This window comes from Colius striatus, chromosome 7, assembly GCF_028858725.1.
Source record: "Colius striatus isolate bColStr4 chromosome 7, bColStr4.1.hap1, whole genome shotgun sequence".
Lineage (NCBI taxonomy): Eukaryota > Metazoa > Chordata > Aves > Coliiformes > Coliidae > Colius > Colius striatus.
The window spans coordinates 30,247,168-30,268,186 of NC_084765.1; the positions used below are offsets into that span (position 1 = coordinate 30,247,168).

At 56.4% G+C, this 21,019-nt stretch overlaps 1 protein-coding gene across 1 annotated transcript; it reads left to right on the top strand.

The window, feature by feature from the left end:
- Positions 1–4,486: 4,486 nt before the first annotated feature.
- On the top strand, positions 4,487–15,545 carry CSK (C-terminal Src kinase). The gene is made up of 13 exons (XM_061999012.1): positions 4,487–4,846; positions 10,485–10,560; positions 10,815–10,928; positions 11,501–11,613; positions 12,094–12,313; positions 12,751–12,844; positions 12,924–12,989; positions 13,130–13,229; positions 13,381–13,471; positions 13,763–13,836; positions 13,948–14,143; positions 14,368–14,454; positions 14,545–15,545. The coding sequence occupies exons 2-13, from the start codon at positions 10,546–10,548 to the stop codon at positions 14,725–14,727; spliced, it is 1,353 nt and encodes a 450-aa protein (XP_061854996.1). The 5' UTR covers positions 4,487–4,846; positions 10,485–10,545; the 3' UTR covers positions 14,728–15,545.
- The last annotated feature ends 5,474 nt before the right edge of the window (positions 15,546–21,019 follow it).

Genomic DNA, 21,019 nt, shown 5'->3' on the forward strand with positions numbered 1-21,019 from the left:
AAGTAGTTTCTGGGGTACTGGAGCTGGTGGGACCTTCCCCTGGTGAAGTTTCCTTCTATGGTGGGTTGGAGAAGACACTCATCCTCTGCACCTGTGGATGGAGGAAAGATTAAGCCAACAGAGCTGGGCACTTTAAGCCTGGCACGTGGCCCTGCCCATGTGCTGTGAGGGCTCCCAAATCAGTATAAGCCCTTTGTCCTCCTTCCACAGCTCATGTCCCTCTTTGGTAAAGAGACATCATTTTGGCTGATCAATTGCCCTGTGTTACTACAGGTACAAGGTAACTGTTAATCAGAGCACATGAAAGTGAGTAAGGATGGAATTTGTCCCCCGGGTTAAGAAGGGAAGAACAGATACGCAGAGATAACTACTCTACGCAGGCCAAGTGCCACTGGAGAAAAGCTCCAGGTTTCTAGGAATGACCTCAAACCTGGCTGTCCATGGTTTTCCGTGGGTGGAAAGGAAAGAGGGGAGAGATGGGGAGCAGCCCCAGAGACATCCCCATGGAGCCAAGGGCCACCAGGTCCCACAAGCACTGGCAGCATAAGCCTATGCCTCTGGGATTTCAGATGCTCCTCAAGCCCAGCCTGGGCAGCAGGATGCAGGCTGGGCAGCCAGGATGAATTCAGGGCTGGGAGTTACCTCTATACCCCCAAACCTGGGGCTGGGTCTTTCACTGTCAGGGTGGCAGTGGCTAGCACAGAGCAAGGAGTGGTCACACAGGGTGACAGACTGTCATCTTCTCCCATAGACCACCTCACTTATTGGCCCTGTAATAAGGGGTCTTAGCTGATCACTCTGCCCTTGTGCCCCTAAAATCATCTCCCTGAATCCCATCAGGGCTGGTGCTGACCCCCAAGTGCTAGGGTCCAGTCTGATCCCGTGCTGGAGGTGAAAAGGCACCTGGCAAGAGACAGTCTCTAACTTGCTCCCCATCTGTTTTAATGAAGACCATCCTGGAAACATGAGGTCCCGAGGAGAACCTTTGAAACGACGGGTTTTGGGGCCGGCACGGAAGGGAGAAGCCAGGTTTGACAGTCAGTGCTGGGAGTCGGCAGGATCCTAATTCGCTTTGGCGCTCACAAAGCACTTTTATCCCCTGTCGCTGGGGTTTGGGACGTGAACGCCCTCCCGTGGCGGCGGTCACACCAGCCTCACGAGTGCCCTTCTGCGGCGAGCACCTGGTTTTATCACTGCACGGAGTTTTTGGGGTGAGGCACACTTAGGGTGAGAGATCTATAGGGTACCGACCCCTCTGCAGAGCATCCTGCATCACTCATCACCCCTGTAGCTCTGGCAGTTGCAGAACCAGCCGAACCTGCTTCCATTCGGGGCTTTTTCAGCTCGAAGGTGGGTTCTACAGTGTCGAATGAGCTGAGTTTTCATGCCGACTTTCCTCTGACGCTCCCAGTCACTGCCTGCAGATTCTCCACTGTCTAGTATATCCGAGGCAGCAACTCTCACCTTCCCCTGCCTATCAATTCTCGTCCAGCCAGCGCTGCCTGAATCCCTCGGAGGCATCAAACTTGCTGCTCAACAGGGAATAAACCAGAGGCAGATCGACAAGGCACGATTTCATTCGCAGGTACCCCACTGTTGCAGTTTTTTCCCCGTTACTGTCCCTTTTCCTGCCGATTCGAATCAGCTGAAGGGCCCCCTCTCCTGGTGGAAGGCAAGGAGACGACTGCCCGCGTCTCATCCCGGCTGGCCAAACCCACTCTTCCCAGCCCTGTAGCCAGGATATCACCCACTCGACAGCCAAGACCCTTCCCAGGAGAAATCCCAGCCTGGATATTGCAGTGAGTAGCTTCTGCAGGAATCTCCTCCAGGTCTCTCAGCCATCATCACTTACAATGCAATACCCTTCCAGCTCTCCCTGGGGACATTGCTGGTCCCCAGGATGGACTGCTTGAGTAATGGGCCTTTGGAAGGGAGGAAAAAAACACCCTAACAGCAGCTCTGAGCACTTGTAGCTGTGCAGTCATTGGGGTATTTCCCTTATCCTGTGTCTGATGGACTGGATAAACCTGGGACCGGGCATGATTCCCCACTGCGTTGGGTCTTTTCGTCTAAGAGCTGGGACCCATCAGCCCTGTGCTGCTCCCCAGCCCAGGGAGAGGGCACTCTCAGATCCAGAGGCACTGTGAGGAGAGATATTTCTAGACTTACTGTCACACAAGAAAACACACTTGAGATTCCTACCCACTGATGGAAACACTTGGAGCAAAAAATCCGAGTCTTGCCCCCCCTCCTCCATGACCACTGGTCCCCATGGTTATGTCACCCCTGGGTGCAGCCCACCCGGGTAGGGGTCTGTGCAGCAGTGAAGGAACAGCCTTGGGGCTGCATCGTGGTGTTGGTGGGTGAGATCTGGCAGGGAGAGGTCAGGCAGGAGCAGACAGTGCTCTGGCCTGAGCTGCAGTTTGGCCTGTGCGCTGCATCTTTACCCCAAGGAGAGAACAGTGATACTGGGTTCAGGCCTGCAACTGGGTGCTGGGGTGTGCACACATAGCTCCTGCATGCATGCATGCCTGCACACTCACCTGTGTTGTGAGTGAGCATGGGTATGCTGATGTGTGTGCAAGCCCAGGTGGGAGCATTGATGCATGGGTGGGTGGGTTTGGACTTGCATCTGTGGGTGCATTTCTGATGCAAACAGATGCATGATCTGGTTTCATTTCCTCCCTGCTTGGGGGCTGTGTGAGGATGAGCTTGTTCCCCACCTCCCCATGAACAAACCTGCCAGGCATTGGGGGAAGCCTGGGGCTGCAAAAGCCCTGGTGTGCCCGACTCAAGCAGCAGGTCCTAGGATCTTTCCCAAGTGTTGTAGGAGCAAGGATGCGCTCCCTAAAAATGAGCTGGGCTTTGCAACTCATTCCCTTGGCCAACTTGGGACCTCCCTGCCTCTGTCCCCCAAGTTTCGCCATCCCCTGTGATCCTCTTCACAGACATGTCCATCTCTTCCTGGTCCCCTCATCCCAGGGAGTGTATCCTCCTCTCCCACCCACTCAAGGCCATGGCTCAGGGCTTATTTTTTGAGCTTTTATCTCTTATCAAGCAGAAGAAGGGTGCAGGTCGGTGGGAAGAGTTCCTGCCTGCCCCCAACAGCCTTGATGTGGGTAAGTTGGCTCGTCTCACCCCACACAATGACATTGTTAACAGCCTCCCTGGGCCAGTGGAGCTGCTGGCATTGTTATCGCTGCGGGCTGGGCTAGTTCTTGCTCACACCTGTCTCAGCAGGGGGATGCTGAAGCACAGGGAGAAGTGAGGAGTAGCCAAAGAGAAGAGGGAGCGTGGTGCCTGGGCTTCCTGCTTCACCATACATGGCTGCAGCAGTGCTGGTGCAGGAAGTGATAACCAGCTCAGTGTCGGTAAGGCACTGTAAGGCCTCTCGGTGGGAAGAAGGGAGTCTCTGGTCCCTGCCTGGGCCAGCACCCACGAGTCTGTGTCCTTCCCCAAGGGGTGGATGCCTGTCCCAAGGGACCAGCAAGGTGGTGGATAAGGAAAGATGCCAGGATGCCCAAACATCATTTCTTCTCTCCCATTTCTCTTCCCAGGAAGAGTCTGCAGCACCAACAGCATGTTTGTGGGCAGGTCGGGGCCCATGCCACTGCCTGTGCTGGGATGCTCCCTACCTCCAACACTCGTGGCCGCCTCAAGATGCGTTGATGCTGCAGCCAGCCAGGGAGGCAGATGAAGGGGGAAGGCCCAACCCAAGGCTCCCCCTGCTCCCTGTCCACCTTGCTGCGGCCTCACCCTCCATCATTAGCATCATCTTTATTATTGCTATTGTCATTGTTGTCAATATTGCACGTTATAGAACCATGTAATAGTTTGGGTTGGAGAGGACCTTAAAGATCTAGATATGCTGTTGTATTACATTGTTATAGATTCTACATTACATTAATTCTATTCTATTGCATTGCATTGTGCTATATTGCACTGTATTGTGATATTACATTTATTACATATTACATATGTATTATATATTCTTATTATGCATGACATATATTGCTTATATACATTTATTACAGCACATGATACTGTACTATAGTATATATTATGTTATATTTTAGATTATGGCATGTTACTCTATGTGATGCATTATAAAGTTATTATATTATTTTGCTATTTGAACGTTACCTTTATTTGTCAGGGGTTCGTTACTATTGATGTATTAGCATCTCAGTAGTGTTTCAGTACTATTCCAGCACCATTTTAGTGCTGTTTCAGTACTGTGTTGCGAGCAACCACCGAGCCGGCAGACCCGTCCCGTCCCGTGGCCCGGGGCCCAGCGCAGGTGGCCCCGGCAGGTGGCGGCCTCGCGCCGCGCCCCGCCGTTCGGTTCTGAGCCGCGCGTTCGGTGCCGCGCCGCGCCTCGCGTTCGGTGCCGTTCCGAGCGGTGCCGTGCTGCGCGCTGCCGCGCCGTGCCGTGCCGTTCCCCTCCGCTCCGTGCGGTGCGGTGCCGCTCCGGCGCAGGCGCGCTGGTCAGGGCGCTCCGATTCCGGGCGCCGCTTCCTCCCAGCAGGCCCCGCCGCCCCGGGCGGACCCCGCGCCCCTCGCCCGGCCCGAGGTGGGCGGCGGACGCGCCGCTCCGTCTCACGCTCCCCTCCCTGTACCCCGCCTCCCCCCAGCCCCGAAGCCCCGAGCCCCGCCGCACCGCCTTTCCGCCGCACCGGGCTCGGCCCCTCCGGGCGGCGGCGGCGCCTGCTCCGCGGCTCCGGCTTCCTCCGCCCCTTCCGCCCCCCCGCGCCCCCCCCCCCCCGCCGTCCCAGCCGAGCCCGGAGGCCCCCGGCAGCGCCGCATGGAGCAGCCGGCGGCGGGCTGAGCCCCGGCCCGCACGGAGGTGAGTACCGCTCCCGGCCCCGCGCCGGACCGGAGACCCCGCTGCCCGGGGAGGGGTGGGGTGAGGGACGTCGTGGGGTGCTCTCCGCCCCCCCCCCCCCCCCGCATCCCCCGGTGTTTGGGGGGGCGCGGGGCCGGAGCGCGGTGTCCGCGAAGCGCAGACAATGGGGCCTGCGGGGCGCGCCAGGAGAGGCGGGGAGGGGTCCCGCCGCCGCCACCGCCTCCGCGCCGCTTGACCTGCTGGGTGACCCCATCACGGGCCGCTTCTCCTCCCGCTCAGCGCCCGTCCCCGGGGACCCCGGCATCCCCCAGGCGAGAGGCCGCATCCTTCCCTCCCGGGAGACAGAGAAAGGCGAGGGACCCCGGCAGCATCTCCTTCTCCACGGGGAAGCTGTCGCCTTACCCCCAAACCCGCTACCCGCCGCCGACAGGGCTGCCACCTCTTCCTCTCGCTCCATCCCCATCCCATACAAAGGCCGGGGCCGGTTTAGGTACCGTGAGGCCGAGCCCTGCGCTGCTGGCGGGGCTTTTGAGAGCGGTTGAGGCAGAAGGAAGGAGCTTGGTCTGGGCGTCAGAAGGGGTTAGCAGCAGGTTTTTTAAATTGGTTTATTTTTAAATTGGTTTTGGGGTGGGTTTTTTTTTGGTCAATAAGGTAGTGATGGGTTATTTATAGCCCTGACCGTTGCTTGTAGGTTGATTAAGAGGCAAAGGGGCTGTGCCTGCGTATGGAAATAAAAAGTAAGTGTATAGAAAAATTAATTAAAATCAAAGGTGCAAGGGGCCAGGGAGTGGGAGGAGGAGGAGAATGACTGCCTTCCTCCCAGGACTGAAGGGGATCTTGCCCCTCACGCGCCCATAGGGTTGGTTCCCAGCAGAAGTGTGCAGGAGCCTGTCCCATCCTGATAAGAGAGAGTGGCCAGAGAGGTCCATGGAAGCCTGGCGGAGGGATGCAGGATGTTTCAGGAGCATCCCTGGGAGAAAGGGATCCCCATCACTGAGCACCCTTCACTGAGCATCTGCAGGGTGGTGAGGAAGCCTCCTGATGGAGAGTGACACTAGCACAAGGCCTCTGGGATGCTGTCTTTGTGAACTCCGGGAGCTTTGGAATGCGCTTCACCCTGCAACCACTGCCTCTCCCCTGTCTTTTGGGGTTTGGGTGGGTGTTTGCAAACACCCCTTTGAACCATATCCCAGCGTGCCCCGAGCCTGTGCCGGGGCAGCTTCACTGGCGGCCGCTCTGCACCGTGTGCCCATTCCCAGGGACACCCTGACACCCTCGGGGCCCTGGGAAGGAGATGCTGAAGTGGTTTGTTGGGCCAAAAAATCTCCCCAGTGAGGTTTTTCATAGGAAAGAGGAGGACCAGGAAAACTCCTTTGTGATGGAGACGCTGTGAACAGCATCTCTCTGGGCCCTCACCTGCCTCTGACAATCCCCCAGGCTCTTTCTGTGGTCTCAGCAGCAACATCTCTTTGTCTCTTTAAAAGAAATAAAAACCCCAAACCAAAAGAACCCCCCCAACCCTTTCCCCGAGGGGGGCAGGCAGTGGAGGCTGGGCTGGGGGAGCAGCAGCGAAACCCTCCCTGTGAGAGCAGCCAGCTCGCTGATGAGATAAAGGAGGAACGTTTTTTCTTTCGATTATAGTGATTGTAGGTGTTACTTGTAATAACAGGCGATAAGATCTTTTGGAGAGAGTGAGGATGTTGTCTGGTTTGGGGTTGTGTTACTTTTTTTTTTTTATGAAGTTTAAAGAAGCTCAGGTTGTTGAGCACTGGGAGATGTTTTGGTGAGGATGGATGAGCAGAGCAGGGTGGATGTGGATGGCTCCTGTAATGCTTATTTCTGACAGGAATTAAGCTTTCTTGCCACCTACAACTAAACTTTGTTTAAAATAGCCTCATCCTTAGCTGGTGCTGAGCTGGGTCTGCTCCCCGTTTCCCTCCGGCTAATTGGGTTTGAAATGGTACTGCAGCATCTTTTCCCCAACTCATCCCATGTTGTTTGTCCTCATCGGGTGGTATTTGGTCAGGGGTCCCAAATTCTGCCCTTCTCCCCACCTCAAGCACTGGTCCCAACCTGTCTGTGGTTTTGGCACAGCACAGTTTTGGCTGGTGATTAACAAGAGGAAAGGTTTCCCTGGTGCCCTTCGGATTATCAAGGTGGCAAAGGTATTCACTGTACCTGCCCTGCCCACCTTCCCTGGCTGCTGAGTGGGGCTTGCCAGAGGGAAATCCAGGACCAGGCCTGGGAGGAAAACAGAGGGGATGAGCACTAACCTCAGCCCTTCTCAGGGTGCGGTGTTGGACTGAGGTTCCTCACTGCGGTGTCTGGGCAGAATGGCTCAAAGGATGCTCTGTCAGAGGTGAGGAAGAAAGAGATGTGGTTTGGGGTAGAGAAAAGACTGTTGAGTTCCCCTGTGAGCCTTTATTAGGGGATGAGGAGTGTCCCTGGGGAGACAAGCGCTCACAGGCAAGCCTGGCACTCCACTTGAGTTGCTCCCTGGCTATATTTTTTTAAATTACTATCTGGTTTTTTTCTAAGCTGATTTCTGCTGCTACTCATCCTCCTTGGGGAAACACCTCTACATTAGGAGAGAAGGGATGAGGCTTGGCGGTGTTTTCCTGGAGCCGGATGGCGGGGAAGGCAGGAGGTGCTGCCTTTAGGCTCTGGATTTCTGCAACCTTCTCCCAACCCGGCATCCCGTCGGGATGAGCTGAGATGGTGGAAGGCAGCGTGGGGAGGAGGTCGGGGCCGGCCTGGGTGCTGACGGATGCTGCGTCCGGCAGGAACCACTGGCTGTCACATGAGGCCACCGCAGGCAACTGCGCTTTCGGGGGCTGCTCGGCAGCGGCCGCGCAGCTCCATGCTCTTAGGGGCAAGTGGTTTCCTCCTCTTCGGGAAGCCTCGGCTTTGAGGCAGAAATTGGGTGAAAATTGGAAAAAAAAAACCCACAAAGCAAAATCAAACTGCTGCTTAAAAGTGACCCTCGGGAGGAAGAGAGTGCACCAAAGTACAGAAGGGGGCATCGGCAGCTCTGCAAACGGCAGTTCCTGGTGCCGTTAACTGCCTCCCTATATAAAACTGATAAGTGAATTTCTTGTGCTATATTTATAACAGTGTCACTGTCTGATGCCGTGAGCGTCCCTGGTCAGCAAAGGTAAAAATGCCAGGACTGCTGTAGCATGTTCCTCTCAGCGGGGTTTGCTGGGAGAGTTTAATCTTTAAAAGAGAAAAAAAAAGTTCTCTTTATAAAGGCTCAAAAGCCTGAAGGCAGGCTATAAATTTTGTATCCTCTCTGCATTTATAAAATATAAATGCTGGTGACATTCGTGAGTTGAAAGCCCAAACAACTGGCTGTCGGGACTGGAAAGGTCCAGCTCTTGCATGGAGTGGGAAGCGGCTTTTCCATGTTCTAGATGGGCTAGGCCCTGAGTATCTCTTCCCCGTGATGCTCCCCGGCACCAGAGCTGGCTCTGATGGGCAAAGCTGGGCCAGGCATTTCCAACCAGAGTCACAAATCAGATGAAACCTCTCCCCTGCTGCTTTTTCTCCTTTGATTGTTTTAAAATAGCAAGAGCTGGTGGGAAGCGCTGAGTCGACGCTTTGGGGATGAGCTGCTCCTTGAGTAACACCCCAGGGCAGCTTCTGCTCGCCATCCTCACAGGGTGTCGGACGGGGAACATGGCTGTAAAGCCTCAGTGATGGGAAATTCCCTCCACATGGGTACGGGGGCACCTCTTCTTAAACCAGCTCCTTCCAGACTTCAGCCAAATCCCTCCACGGACTGATGCAGGGATGTAGTTTATTCTGTTTTTCTTTGGCTGTGTTTTGGACTATTGGTAACTGTACCCTTTGCTGAAATTTTTGCTCCACACTAGGTGTAAATTCGGAATTTAACTAAAAATCACTTTGAAAGCAGAGAGTTGGAGGTGGGGCCGTTTTGGAGGACCGCATTCCCAGCTGATGCTCTCAGGTCATCCAGCGCTGCCTTCCATGGCAGTGTCCCCACGCTCATAGATACTATCAGGTTGCATTTGGGTGCCATCTCGAGAATCTTTTCTTTATCAACAGCCCCAGGCCTGAGGAGAAAACCGACCCAACGCGTGAGGCCTAGATGCTGTGCTGATGGGCTTCGCTGGAAACCCCAGCATTCAGCTTCAGGTCCCCAAACTCTGTCCTCAGAGTGAGCATCTGGGCCTCAGTTTCTCCTCTCTGATGCCAAAAATAAAGCAACTTGTGACGTGTCAGTGCTCTGGCGGAAGGTGAGGGAGGTGGTGGCAGCGTGACACCTTTTCCGGAAGGGTCCTGGCAGTGCTGCGGTGCAAACAGGGCCGCGTTCACACCCGCTCTCTTCCTCCCCATGGCTCTGCCCCTTATCATCTTCTTCCTCCCTCCTGTCTCTGCTGGCCGTGCCCCTCGTTTCAGTTCCTCCTTCCCAAAATATTTTGAGCTGCTGACAGCAGGGCTGGGAGTGGTGATCACTGGTGGCCCCGAATCGACGCAATGAATCGATAAATACTCGGGTGGGTTTTGGGGTGTGTGGTCAAGGATGATGCCCTCTCCCCATCCCACCCCATGCCCCCACCGCCTGATGTGCCCCTAGGGCCTCAGCCCAAGAAAGGCGGGTTTAATGCTGGGGCCGGTGACTTCATCTCTTCCCAGGGGTCAAAGCAGCCAGAATAAGGCCGGGTTTGTTCGCCTCCCACGCGCTGGGGCAGGATGCGACCCAGCCTGAGGCCTCGGGGCACCGCCTGGGGCGAGCACAGCACCCCCAGTCACTGCATCCCCCTGGGATTTAAGAGGTGCTGGGAGCTCCTGCGTCCTGGAGTGACAGACGATGCGTATACCCTGCAGGGAACAACTTTATTTCTTTCGGATCCCGGACCTAGGAAGCTCCCAGGGCTGGATGTTTCCACATGTGGGTCAGCAGGCAGAGCGGGGCTGTGGCTGCGGAGCCCCTGGTGCTGCTGGGAAGGGGCCTGGGATGCTCGTTGAGGCGTGAACTGGGGCTGGGGGGAACTGCCCCTCGCTGGCTGGAGCCCCTTGCCACCTCCTGCCTCAGTTTTGCCCTTGATGCTTCAGGACCTGTTGAACTGTTGTCTGGCAGCCCCTGCAGATGGATGGAGGAGGCCGTAAGGCAGAGGCAGTCTTACGTGTGCCCTGCAGAGGATCTGAAGCTTCTCACTGCTGGTTCCCAGCTGTCCACCACAGCGCATCAACCAGCCTGCACTGGGGAACGGGCTTCATCTGCTCCTGGGGGCTATCTCTGCTCCCTTCCCAGCTCCCAGCATCTCCATCCCCCTGTACCCTGCTGGTTTTTCCCCTCGGATCATTGCTGCAGATGCTGTGATGGCCTCACAGCATGTAAAACCTCTGCACTTCAGAAGCTGTATCCGTGCAAATACCTTCTAATCCGAGTGAGCAGCTCCACGCCGATCCCTGGTGCAGGGGACTGAACAGACCCACAGCTCCAACTTCCCCATCGATTTGGGGACAGTTTGGAAGCAGTGCCTTGGACAGGGCCTGTTCCCTTCGTGGTGATAGGAGAGATATTGGCACAGCCCAAGGAACATCCTTTGTGGAGGGGCTGCTCCCTGTGCATCATCCATGCCCAGTTCTCAGTCGTCCTTTCTCCCTGCAGGTCTCATGGTACCAAGTGGCGTGTCCCCTCTGTGAGATTTGTGCCCCAGTCTCCGGAGAAGATGTCGGGGATGCAGGTGAGCGCCAGGCAGGGAGGAGAGGCAGGAACAGAGCAGGCTCTCCAGATACTCAGAGGTGGCCCCAGGGCTCTGGAGGGACACAGGGCCACTTGTCTCCATGCCCCTGCAGAAGCCCAGATCCCATTTGGGTTTGCATCAGAGCAGTGGGAGCCCCATGTGCCTGTGGTGGGGGTCCCTGTGGGCTGGGGGGGGGCCTCGGGTGGGAGCTGTCCCCATCCGGGCCCTGACGCTGCCCCCCCTTCCCCGGCCAGGCCGTTTGGCCCTCCGGTACAGAATGTATCGCCAAGTACAACTTCCACGGTACCGCTGAGCAGGACCTGCCCTTCAGCAAAGGAGACGTGCTTACCATTGTGGCTGTCACTAAGGTAAGGCCGGTGCCTCCCCGCAGGCCTGCCCCTGGGGCCAGGGCCGTGTGGGCATCCCGCACGCGGCGCTGGCGTGCCCCGTGGAGGCAGCAGGGCAGCAATCGGGGCCACACGGTGCTTAATTAATTCGTGGCCTCGTTAGTTAAAGTTTCTGTGAAATGTAATGTAAGCCTCTCTCTCGGGCCTCCCGGGAGCTGGGGGAGGGAGGGAGGGAGGGGAGAGGCTTACAGGCAGGGAGCTGTGCTGATGCTTGGCACCAGGGCAGGAAAAGCTGTGGGTCGGGGGACTCTGGGATGCCCGACTGCCTGGGAGGTGAATCACAGTGACCTCTCCATGGGACCGCCAGCATTGGGGTTTGCTGGCCCCAGCACTGACCCCAGCCTTTGCGGCTGTGCCCTGCCCACCCCGTCCTGCCTGCAGCTAGGCAGGAGGTGCCGGGGTGCTTGGTGATAGGCAGGCAGCTGCCTGGAGAAGGAGAGGCAGCGCTGAGACCTCCCTGCACTCGTTTGGTGGGCTGCTGTGCCCTCTCCAAAGGCCACAGGCTCATCATGACATCTCTGCTATGCCCCCAGGATCCCAACTGGTACAAGGCAAAGAACAAGGTGGGACGGGAGGGCATCATCCCCGCTAACTACGTGCAGAAGCGGGAAGGGGTGAAAGCTGGGATCAAGCTCAGCCTCATGCCGTGAGTATTGCTGGGGACTCAGCTGAGGTGAAGTTTTGGGGAGCTGGCATGCTCCGGAGCATTCCTGTGGTGTCACAACAAAGACCTGAGAGAAAGAAGTGGGGTTGTAACAGGGTCTGTATGGGAGGAATAAGAGAGAATCAGGCAGATGGACAGACGGATGGATGGATAGATGGTTTTGATGTCTCTGCTACGTCTCAAAGCCACTAGTATCCTCTAGTTTGAAGGAGCTGGGGCTGCTGTGGGGAGGAAGCCCCCAAGGGTGTGTGGAGGGGTTGTCCTGGGTTGGCAACCAGGAGGAGAGAATCAGGATGGCGTGGCAGGAGCTGTGTCATGGGACAGATAGGGGTAGCGAGGAGTGCAGGCAAGCCAGCCCCACGCATGCAGGGAGGAAGGCTGCTCCACATCCCCATCATCCCCAAACAGCCTCACAGGGGTCCAGCCCTCAGTCCTTGAGCTGCCCCATGTGCCCCGTTGCAGGTGGTTTCACGGGAAGATCACGCGGGAGCAGGCAGAGCGGCTGCTGTATCCCCCCGAGACGGGGCTGTTCCTGGTGCGGGAGAGCACCAATTACCCTGGGGACTACACCCTCTGTGTCAGCTGCGAGGGCAAAGTGGAGCACTACCGCATCATTTACTCCTCCAGCAAGCTGAGCATCGATGAGGAGGTCTACTTTGAAAACCTCATGCAGCTGGTGGAGGTGAGGTCTCAGGAGCTTCCACCGCTCCTGTCCCCTCAGCTGGCCTGGGAACCATGGGTTTGAGATTGGGGAGGCAGGGAACATATTGGTTGGAGCTTGTGGGGCTGCAGGTCTGGAGCCCAGGAGATAGTGAGACCTTCTCTGCTGACCTCGTGAATTGGGGCTGCTGGAGGCTGCCTCCTGAGGCAAGGAAGAGGGGCTGGGGACAGGATGGAGGAGGTGGCTGGATGTGCCAGGGCAAGGGTCCCGGGAGGAGGGACTGGGAAGGAGGGACTGCGACCTCCACAGCGTCCCCAGGCCCATCCGTGGCCCCGTGCTGCCACCTGGTGGGATCCCAGAGCCCAACATCACCTGGGCAGGGACCCCCGACCCCAGGGCGTCACCCACAGCACCCCCCTGTCCCCTGTGGCCGTGACACCCCTGTCTCCCCTCCGCAGCATTACACCACGGACGCGGACGGGCTCTGCACCCGCCTCATCAAACCGAAGGTGATGGAGGGAACGGTGGCAGCGCAGGATGAGTTCTCCCGCAGTGAGTGGCCGTGCCCCTTCCCCAGCTCCTGGGCACTCCCCCCACCACCCCCTCAATCTCCCTTCTTCCCCCCGCACAGGCGGCTGGGCCCTCAACATGAAGGACCTCAAGTTGCTGCAGATCATTGGCAAAGGGGAGTTTGGAGGTGAGCCCCATGTCCCCGAAGCCACGGCGGTGGCACTAAGGTTGGGGGGCTCCTCTGTAGCCCTCCCAGGGTGATGGTGGGGTCCCAGGAGGCCAGGGTGCTTCCTGGTGCCTCCCGTGCCCGTCTTTCCTGGCCCACAGACGTGATGCTGGGGGATTACCGGGGGAACAAAGTCGCCGTGAAGTGCATTAAAAATGATGCCACAGCACAAGCCTTTCTGGCAGAGGCGTCCGTGATGACGTGAGTGTTACACGGGGGGACAACACGAGGGAAGGAGGCACCTCTCTCTGTATGGTGGAGTGGAAGTGGGTGGTCCTCAGTGCCCTATGGGGGCCATGGAAGCCTCTCTTTCTCCCCAAAACCCTGCCCTGAGCCCTTCTGCGCCACACAGGCAGCTCCGACACAGCAACCTGGTGCAGCTCCTGGGGGTGATTGTGGAGGAGAAGAGTGGCCTTTACATCGTCACTGAGTACATGGCCAAGGTGAGACCCCCCCCCATCCCGGGCACCTGCCCCCCAGTGCTGTCCCCTTTGCCCTCCTCCAGGGTCCCAGGGCTTCACCCTGGCAGACCCAGCTGGATGGCCCCAGCTCAGGTGACATCTCCTTGGGGCCACTACAGTGTTTGAGGGTGGCATTGCTGGCTCCGAGGGGAGGAACGTTGTCCCCAGGTCCTGCCCCACCAGGGAGGGACATCATCCGAGGTCCTGCTCCACGGAGGAGGGGGCATTGGGTGGGATGTTGACCCAGATGGCCTCATCTCTCCATCCCTCCAGGGCAGCCTAGTAGACTACCTGCGGTCACGTGGGCGGTCAGTCCTTGGTGCAGACTGCCTGCTGAAGTTCTCCTTGTAAGTACGGGGTGAAGCACCAAGGCTTGGCCATGCCCACCACCCTGACCTGCACTCACCAGCCTTCTGGGGCCTCTTTGCTAACCCCCTTCTCCGTCCCGCCCCAACCAGAGATGTCTGTGAAGCCATGGAGTACCTGGAAGCCAACAACTTTGTCCACCGGGACCTGGCGGCGAGGAATGTCCTGGTCTCGGAGGACAACATCGCGAAGGTCAGCGACTTCGGGCTGACCAAGGAAGCCTCCTGCACACAGGACACGGGGAAGCTGCCTGTGAAGTGGACAGCACCAGAAGCACTTAGAGAAAAGGTGGATGAGTAGAGGGAGGGGGTCCCTGGGCTGCAAGGACGTGGTGGAGGCTGGAGGAAGGGGACACAGCCTGGCTTGCCACAAATTTTCCATGCAGAGGTGGTGCTTGAGCCCCAGTTCCTGCTGTCTGACCCCCAAAGCCAGCTGTCCCAAGGGTGGGGAAGACTTACTATCCCCCATCCCTGCCTGAGCCTGCTCACGGGCCTTCTCTCCCCTCCCTCCAGAAATTCTCCACCAAGTCAGATGTGTGGAGCTTCGGGATCCTCCTCTGGGAAATCTACTCCTTCGGGCGAGTGCCTTATCCGAGAATCGTAAGTGAGGACCACCCTCTCCCTCAGAGCTGGTCTTGGGGTGGGGAGGGGGCAAACCCACATCCTCAACGCCCCCCTCCATGTCCCCAGCCCCTGAAGGACGTGGTACCCCGTGTGGAGAAGGGCTATAAGATGGATGCTCCTGACGGTTGCCCCGCCGTTGTCTACGAGGTGATGAAGAAGTGCTGGACCCTGGACCCCGGGCACCGGCCGTCCTTCCACCAGCTCCGCGAACAGCTAGTGCATATCAAAGAGAAGGAGCTCTACCTGTGAGGCGGGGCTCAGCCCCCCCAGAGCCAGAGGGGACCCACGCTGGGGGGGCCCGGGCTGTGGGCAGCCCCCTGCTCGGCCCCAGCACCAGGAGTGACTGGGAGGGAGCCCCAGGGGTGTTACCTTCCCACCCCCGCCCAGTTCTCCCAGTTACTTCCAAACTTCCAAATCTTTTTTTGTTTCGGTTTGGTTTTTTTTCAGGTTTTGGTTGGGGTATTTTTTTTTGGTCTCCCAGGCCCTTTTTTTTGTTTGTTTTGAATTTTGAGTGGGGGTTGTTTTTTGGGGTTGGGGTTTTTTTTCCCATTTTCTCAGTGTAGGGGGTGGGAGGAGGGTTGTTGGGATTGATTATGGTGGTTTTGGTTGGGGTTGGGTTTTTTTTGGTTGTTTTTTATTATTTGAAGCAGGGCTCAGCTGAGCACTGGGTGTTTTACTAAAGTACGAATCTTATTTTTTAATGTAATTAAAAGAAGAAAAAAAAAAAGGAAAAAAAAAAAGAGAGAAAGAAGAAAGTTAATAAAAAAGGAATAATAATAAAATAAATAAGCCAATGCAATGGACACACGAGAAGGAAACCCCAACGACAGAAGTGATGGTTCAAGGGGAGACGCTGGACTCGCCGCCCGGTCAGGAGAGCGCAGCCGCATCCCCGCAAGACGCGGTTTTTTTTGGGTTGTTTTGCTTTAAACTCGTTGCAATGTTTGCATGCTGTCTCCAGAGGCCTTTTTTTCCAGTCCTGTCCAGTGCTTTATTCTCATGTAATGCTACCGACTGTGAGATTAAAACTGTAATAAAAAGAAACCATTCCATACGGACGCGGCACAGCCCTGCCTCAGAGCTCCTCTCTTTCCAGCTCTGCTCCTGTGGGGTGCAGCCCTCTGGGGGCACACAGCACCCTGGGGACCTTGGGATCGCTTGGCAGGGTACAAGCAGGGAGACAGTCCCTCCATCTCTGCCTGGGTTTCCCCCAGCGCTGGAGTGAGGAAGCAGGGCATCACTTGGCTCCATCCCACTCATGAGAACTGGTGAGGTTGTGACAGGGATGAGGCTGCAAGTGATGGCCAAACTCCCCTTGAAGCTGGGCCTTGCCTTTCACCCTTGGAGATGCTCAGACCAGGTGGGGGAAGATCTGGGGAGGCATTTTGGGGCTGATTGCTGGACCTTACGGACCTCTTTCCATGTCTCGTTTGTCTCAGCCAAGGGGCCAAAAGCATCTGTTGAGTGGGACACCCTTCCCCCTGCCCATGTCCTGGACCCCCAACCCCAAAGAAGGTGTGCCCACAGTGTCCCTGCTCTCCTGAAGGGTGCTGGGTGGAGGTAGTGTCTGGCATGCAGGCCCTCAGCAGGTTTAAAATGGTTCCCTTCATCCCTGGAGAATTATTCAGTATTAAATGATGTGTGAGGCATCAGCTTTACTGGTTGCCCTGGTTCACACACCAGAGCTGGGAGTTCTCGATCTGGTTGGGGTCAGGATTGGGACTGAGGCTCCTCCTGATGGGGAGTTAATGGGGAAAAGAGGGAGCGTTGGGAGAACAGGCACAGCTTGGGTCTAGTTGGGATGAGTCGGGTGGAGGATGGAGCCACACAGCCTTGGAGAGTCTGCTGGTGCAGAGGAGAGATGGCAGTAACTGTAGAAGTTGAGTACTCCTGACCCCTTCCCCTGAAACTTCAGACTGCCATGGCCACAGGGGCTAGGACAGGAATCCCAGGGGGCTTGATCCACCACAGGGTTTTGTTTCCCCTGGACTAACCCTTTGCTCCCCCTGTCCACATGCCCCCTGTTCCTCCTAGTGCCCCAGGAGGCCCCAGCCATGTAAGCAGCTTTACTTTTTGGGCTTATGAAGATTAAAGTCATTTACAGGCAAAGCCTGCAAGAAACATGGCTTTTGAGATGGTGAGAAATACACAGCAACTTCACATGACAGTGACATCAGCGAGCAGTGAGGAGGTTTGGTCCTGTCCCCCATCACATCCCCTCTGGTCCCCTTGCACTGGGTTACCACTGCCCAATGGACCCCTGCCAGCCATCAAAAACAAGGGAGAAACCTAATCTGAAACTCATTTAGACCTTTGTTTTTCCTCTAAATGGCATGATACTGCTGATCTGTGCCTGGCCCAATGGGCAGGATGGGGCTTTGAGGGGCTGAACACGGTGCTATACCGACATCCACAGCATCCTCCAGGCTGTAGTTGGAAGATGCTGAGAGAGGACTGTTGTCAGAAATCACATTCCTCCCATTCTTCACTGTGAGCAGGGGACCTTAACCCTACCAAGATACTCCTGCTGCCAGTAGCCGTGCCTCAATTTCCCCCATACAGAGCTATTTGCTCCCGCCCGCTCTCTCTGGGCCCTGCCCAGGGATTTCTGCCTGGGGATTTGGGGGCTGTTACCATCATCTGCGAGTCGTGCAGCAGGCAGAGAGGACAAGCTAATGTCTCCTCTGTGACACCCAGGGCCTACCATGGCTCTTGGGTGCTGGCTCACAACATGCTGTTTCCCCCCACCACTCCTCCTCCCACTGGCAACAAGGAGATGGGCACTGGGCCCAGTTGTGTCAGCTCCCATCCTGCCTCGAGTTCGCAGCGTGAATCATCGTGGGCAGCGGTGGGCAGGGAGCTCTTTCTGCTGCCTGCGGGGCCAGCACTGCCTGGCGCCAGGGTGCTCAGGCATCGGCACGCGTGGACTTTGCCTCTCCCCACGCCTTTGCCATATGGAGGACGGAGACAGAGGGTTTAAAAAGCTCCCGAGAGCAGCCTCTAGTTCCGGCAGCCCTTGTGCCTCTCCCCTCTGCACGGCGGCTCTGCATCCCGGCTGGGACCAGAGCTCAGCATCCCCAGCTGGCTCAGGGTACCTGCTGGCAGGGACCAGCGAGGTGAGCAGCACTCGGGGTATTGACTTGGTGTGCAGAAGCTGCAGGAGGTGAAAGGATGATCTCTGAAGTCGTGCCTGCTTCGCTTCTCCTTTCCTGTCAGCCACCTCGCTAGCTCCTCTCCACCTGCCCCTCACCCCACGTGGGTTCCGTGGGGTCACCCTGGCCAGAGCATCTTCTCCAGCCCCCGTTCCAGCTCCCTCTTGCTGCAGCCTGGCCCTAAACAAACCAAATCCCAGACTCACTTCAAACGAAACCAGCGCGCCCATCTGTTCCCAGCGCAATTCCAGCTGCAGCAATTGCTCCCTGCTTCCCATTTCCCAGGGCTGCAGAGCATCCGTCCCAAGAGGAGGGAACGGAATGCGCCGGGCAGGCCCCCTCCCAAGCTGCCCACTGCTTAATTCCCTCAGCGCTGCTTGGAGTAAATTACCAGCTCTAATTACGGCCCGACAAGGCTCCTTGTGCTGCACTCCTGCGGCGCGGGCTCCGGGCCCCCCGGCAGACCTCGCTGGCATCTGTGTGCTGCCTGCGCCTCCTCCCGCTCCGCCGCTCACTTTATCACAAGGGCTATTTTTAGCGCGGGATACAAAGCTATTCCCGTCACCGTGGCGTGCCGTTCACCTCTCCGGCTCCACTCTCCGCCTTTTGCTTCTGAGCACTCCAGGAAATGAAAGCAAGGCTGGAAAGATCCCCCGTGGGAAAGCTGCGTGTGTGTGTGTGTGTGTGTGTGTGTGTGTTCCGGCTGGCGTGTGCCTTTGCTCCGGGGCTCGCTCTTCACCACCGGCAGCGGAGCAGCACATGGTCTCCCCATGTGCCTGTTTACATGCTCTGTGTGTCTGTCCATGTACATTTGTGTCACTGCTCGGGTGCAGACACTGCCATAGGAGACCTCCACCCCCACTGCAACCACTCTCCTTACTCACTCCCCCAACAGCATCTCTCCTCTCGGCACGCGTGTGGCAGATTACAACCACCCTGCTCCATGCTGTGGTCTGCTCTCTTGCCTGGTTAGCCTCTTCTTCTGACAATACACCCGTGGCACCCACAACCTCCACTTGGGACAGAGCCTGTACACCCCCCTGCACACAGCTCTGGCAGGACCATTCCTATCCCACTCACCCCAACACCCCCAAAATCCTCTGCTCGGAAGTTATGAATCTGTGCAGCCCTACGGTCAGACACTGTGACAAGGGGTCCTGGCTTCCCTTTCAGACACTGCTCGGGGTCTCCCAGGGGATGCTCTGGAAGCTGCCCCAGGGTGAGGAGGGAGCTGGAGCCACCAGGTTTATCACATCTCCTCCTGCCTAAAAAGAAATGGGGAGGGCCCAATCCTTCTAGTGGGCTGGCATTAAATCTCATTGGGCAGAGGGGGTTTTAATGAGATTCAGCTTGGAGTAATAACCCACTCACTTTGGGGACTGCTTTGCACTTGGGCTTGGTTCTATAGGAGCAGGAAGGCTTTACATTGAAATGACCTCCCTAGGTCACAGAAAGGCAGCTTTGGTTTCATCTCCATGCAAATCTGACTGCTGCCTTGCATTTCATCTTCCCCAACCAAAATGAACTCCAACAGGTCTAGCTTTATTTTGTTATATTCAAACAACATAAAATGAAGTAATTTTATTTCATAATTTACAACACTCTTACCCTAATCTTCATCATTCCTGGTGTTAATGATATGCTGGCACTGTCATGGTTTGACATGACAGCCGTTTCTGGTAAGGGAGAAGGGGCTGCAATGATGGCTCCTGTGAGTAGTTGCTCAGAACTCTCCCCAGCTCTGAGCCAGGCCCACTGCTGGGGCTCAGCCAGTTAGATGCCTCCAAGATTACTTTTTAAGAAGAAGTCGGAAGAGGAGGCTTATTCCTCCTATTTCTTGCTCCTTCTGTCCCTTCTTCTTCTGCTGGATGGTGGGGGTGCAAGGAGTAGGAACAGTGAGAGAAACAACCATGCGGACTCCAAGGTCAGTGAGGAAAGAGGAGAGGAGGTGTGCTGGAGCAGAGACTCCCCTGCATTCTCTGGAGAGGACTGGTGAAGCTGAGATTTGTTTTCATTTCTTTAAAGACTCCACATCAATGGTAGAGATTCATTTTGCTAAAGCTGACCCCAGACCAGGGGCAGCGATTCACTTCATTAAAGGCCCCGAGCCAGGGACAGTGACTATGGCTGGAGGAGACCGTGTCCCGTGGGGGGGACCCAATATCCACAGCTGTAACTGTGGGGAGGAACCCACTACAAAGCAGCTCATTAAACTTATGCCCAGAGGGGCCTTGTCCTGAGAGAGGGACCCTGTAAATGCAGAAACTGCAACTGGGGCAAAGAATCCACACCAGAGATAGTCACCAAGGACTGTGTCCTGTGTGAGGGACCCTGTATCGGCAGAATATAAAGAATGGAAGAATGCCAGGAGTCATCCTCATCTGAGAGAAGCGGCAGAGCACATCTGTGAGAGACTGACCACATCCCCCACTCCCTGCCCCCCTGAGCTGTTGAGGAGGGAGGAGGTAGAGATATTGGGAGCAGTGAGCTGGGCCCGGGAAGAAAGGAGGAATTTCTTAATAACTTCTTAATAGCTGTCACAGAGGCAACACTTGCCTTCTTACAGATAAGTGGTTTACATGGAGAAGCTGATTGTGCCAGTGAGGATACACAACATCCCTCCATCGGCTGCTGTATGTAAAAAAAGAGAGATGTTTCAGGAGAGACTAATTAGTATTGAAGTTTAATCAGTGGCTGCTCTACTGCTTTTTTTTTGCCTGTGGAGATCCTGAAGAATGAGGGCAGGTATCTTCCAAGGTGAGAGCCACCCCACCACTGGCCATAGCTTCCTGCCCAAGGGATGCTCAGCTTCTGGGTCCGTTCCAGATGCCACCATCATGGGATGGATGTTACTGTGCCTTAGCTCTGTGCCTGGGGCAGGTGGCAGCAATGGGCACAGCAGGGTATCCCCGTCCCTATCCCCTTGGAGCATCCCCATCTGCAGGTGGGAGAACAAAGGTGACTCTGCTCCTCTGTGGCCAGTCAGGGCTGAGTGCAGAAGTGCCTCTGTTTGCAGTGCCTGTCCCCATCACAAGAAGTGACAATCAACTGCCAAGTGCAAGCATGACTTCTCCCAGCAGAGAGCCTGCCTGCTTGCTTTAGAAACACTGCACACATCTTTCCTGGATCAACTCAGGGTCTTCAAAGGTTTAAACCTTTGTGTTCCCCTGGCTTTCGGGCTGACAAGGATCAGATGGATGACCTTGGATGACCTTGTGGCTTTGCATTGCAACTCAAGGTCACAGACCATTCTCCCACCCTCTACAATCTATAGGATAACTCCAAGAACCAATGGCTTCAGGAAGTCCTGGCCATTCTGGTCTCCTTCAGGGATCTCTGGAGCATCATATGAAACCCCGGTTGAGGAGAGAGCTTCTAGCTGTGGCTTT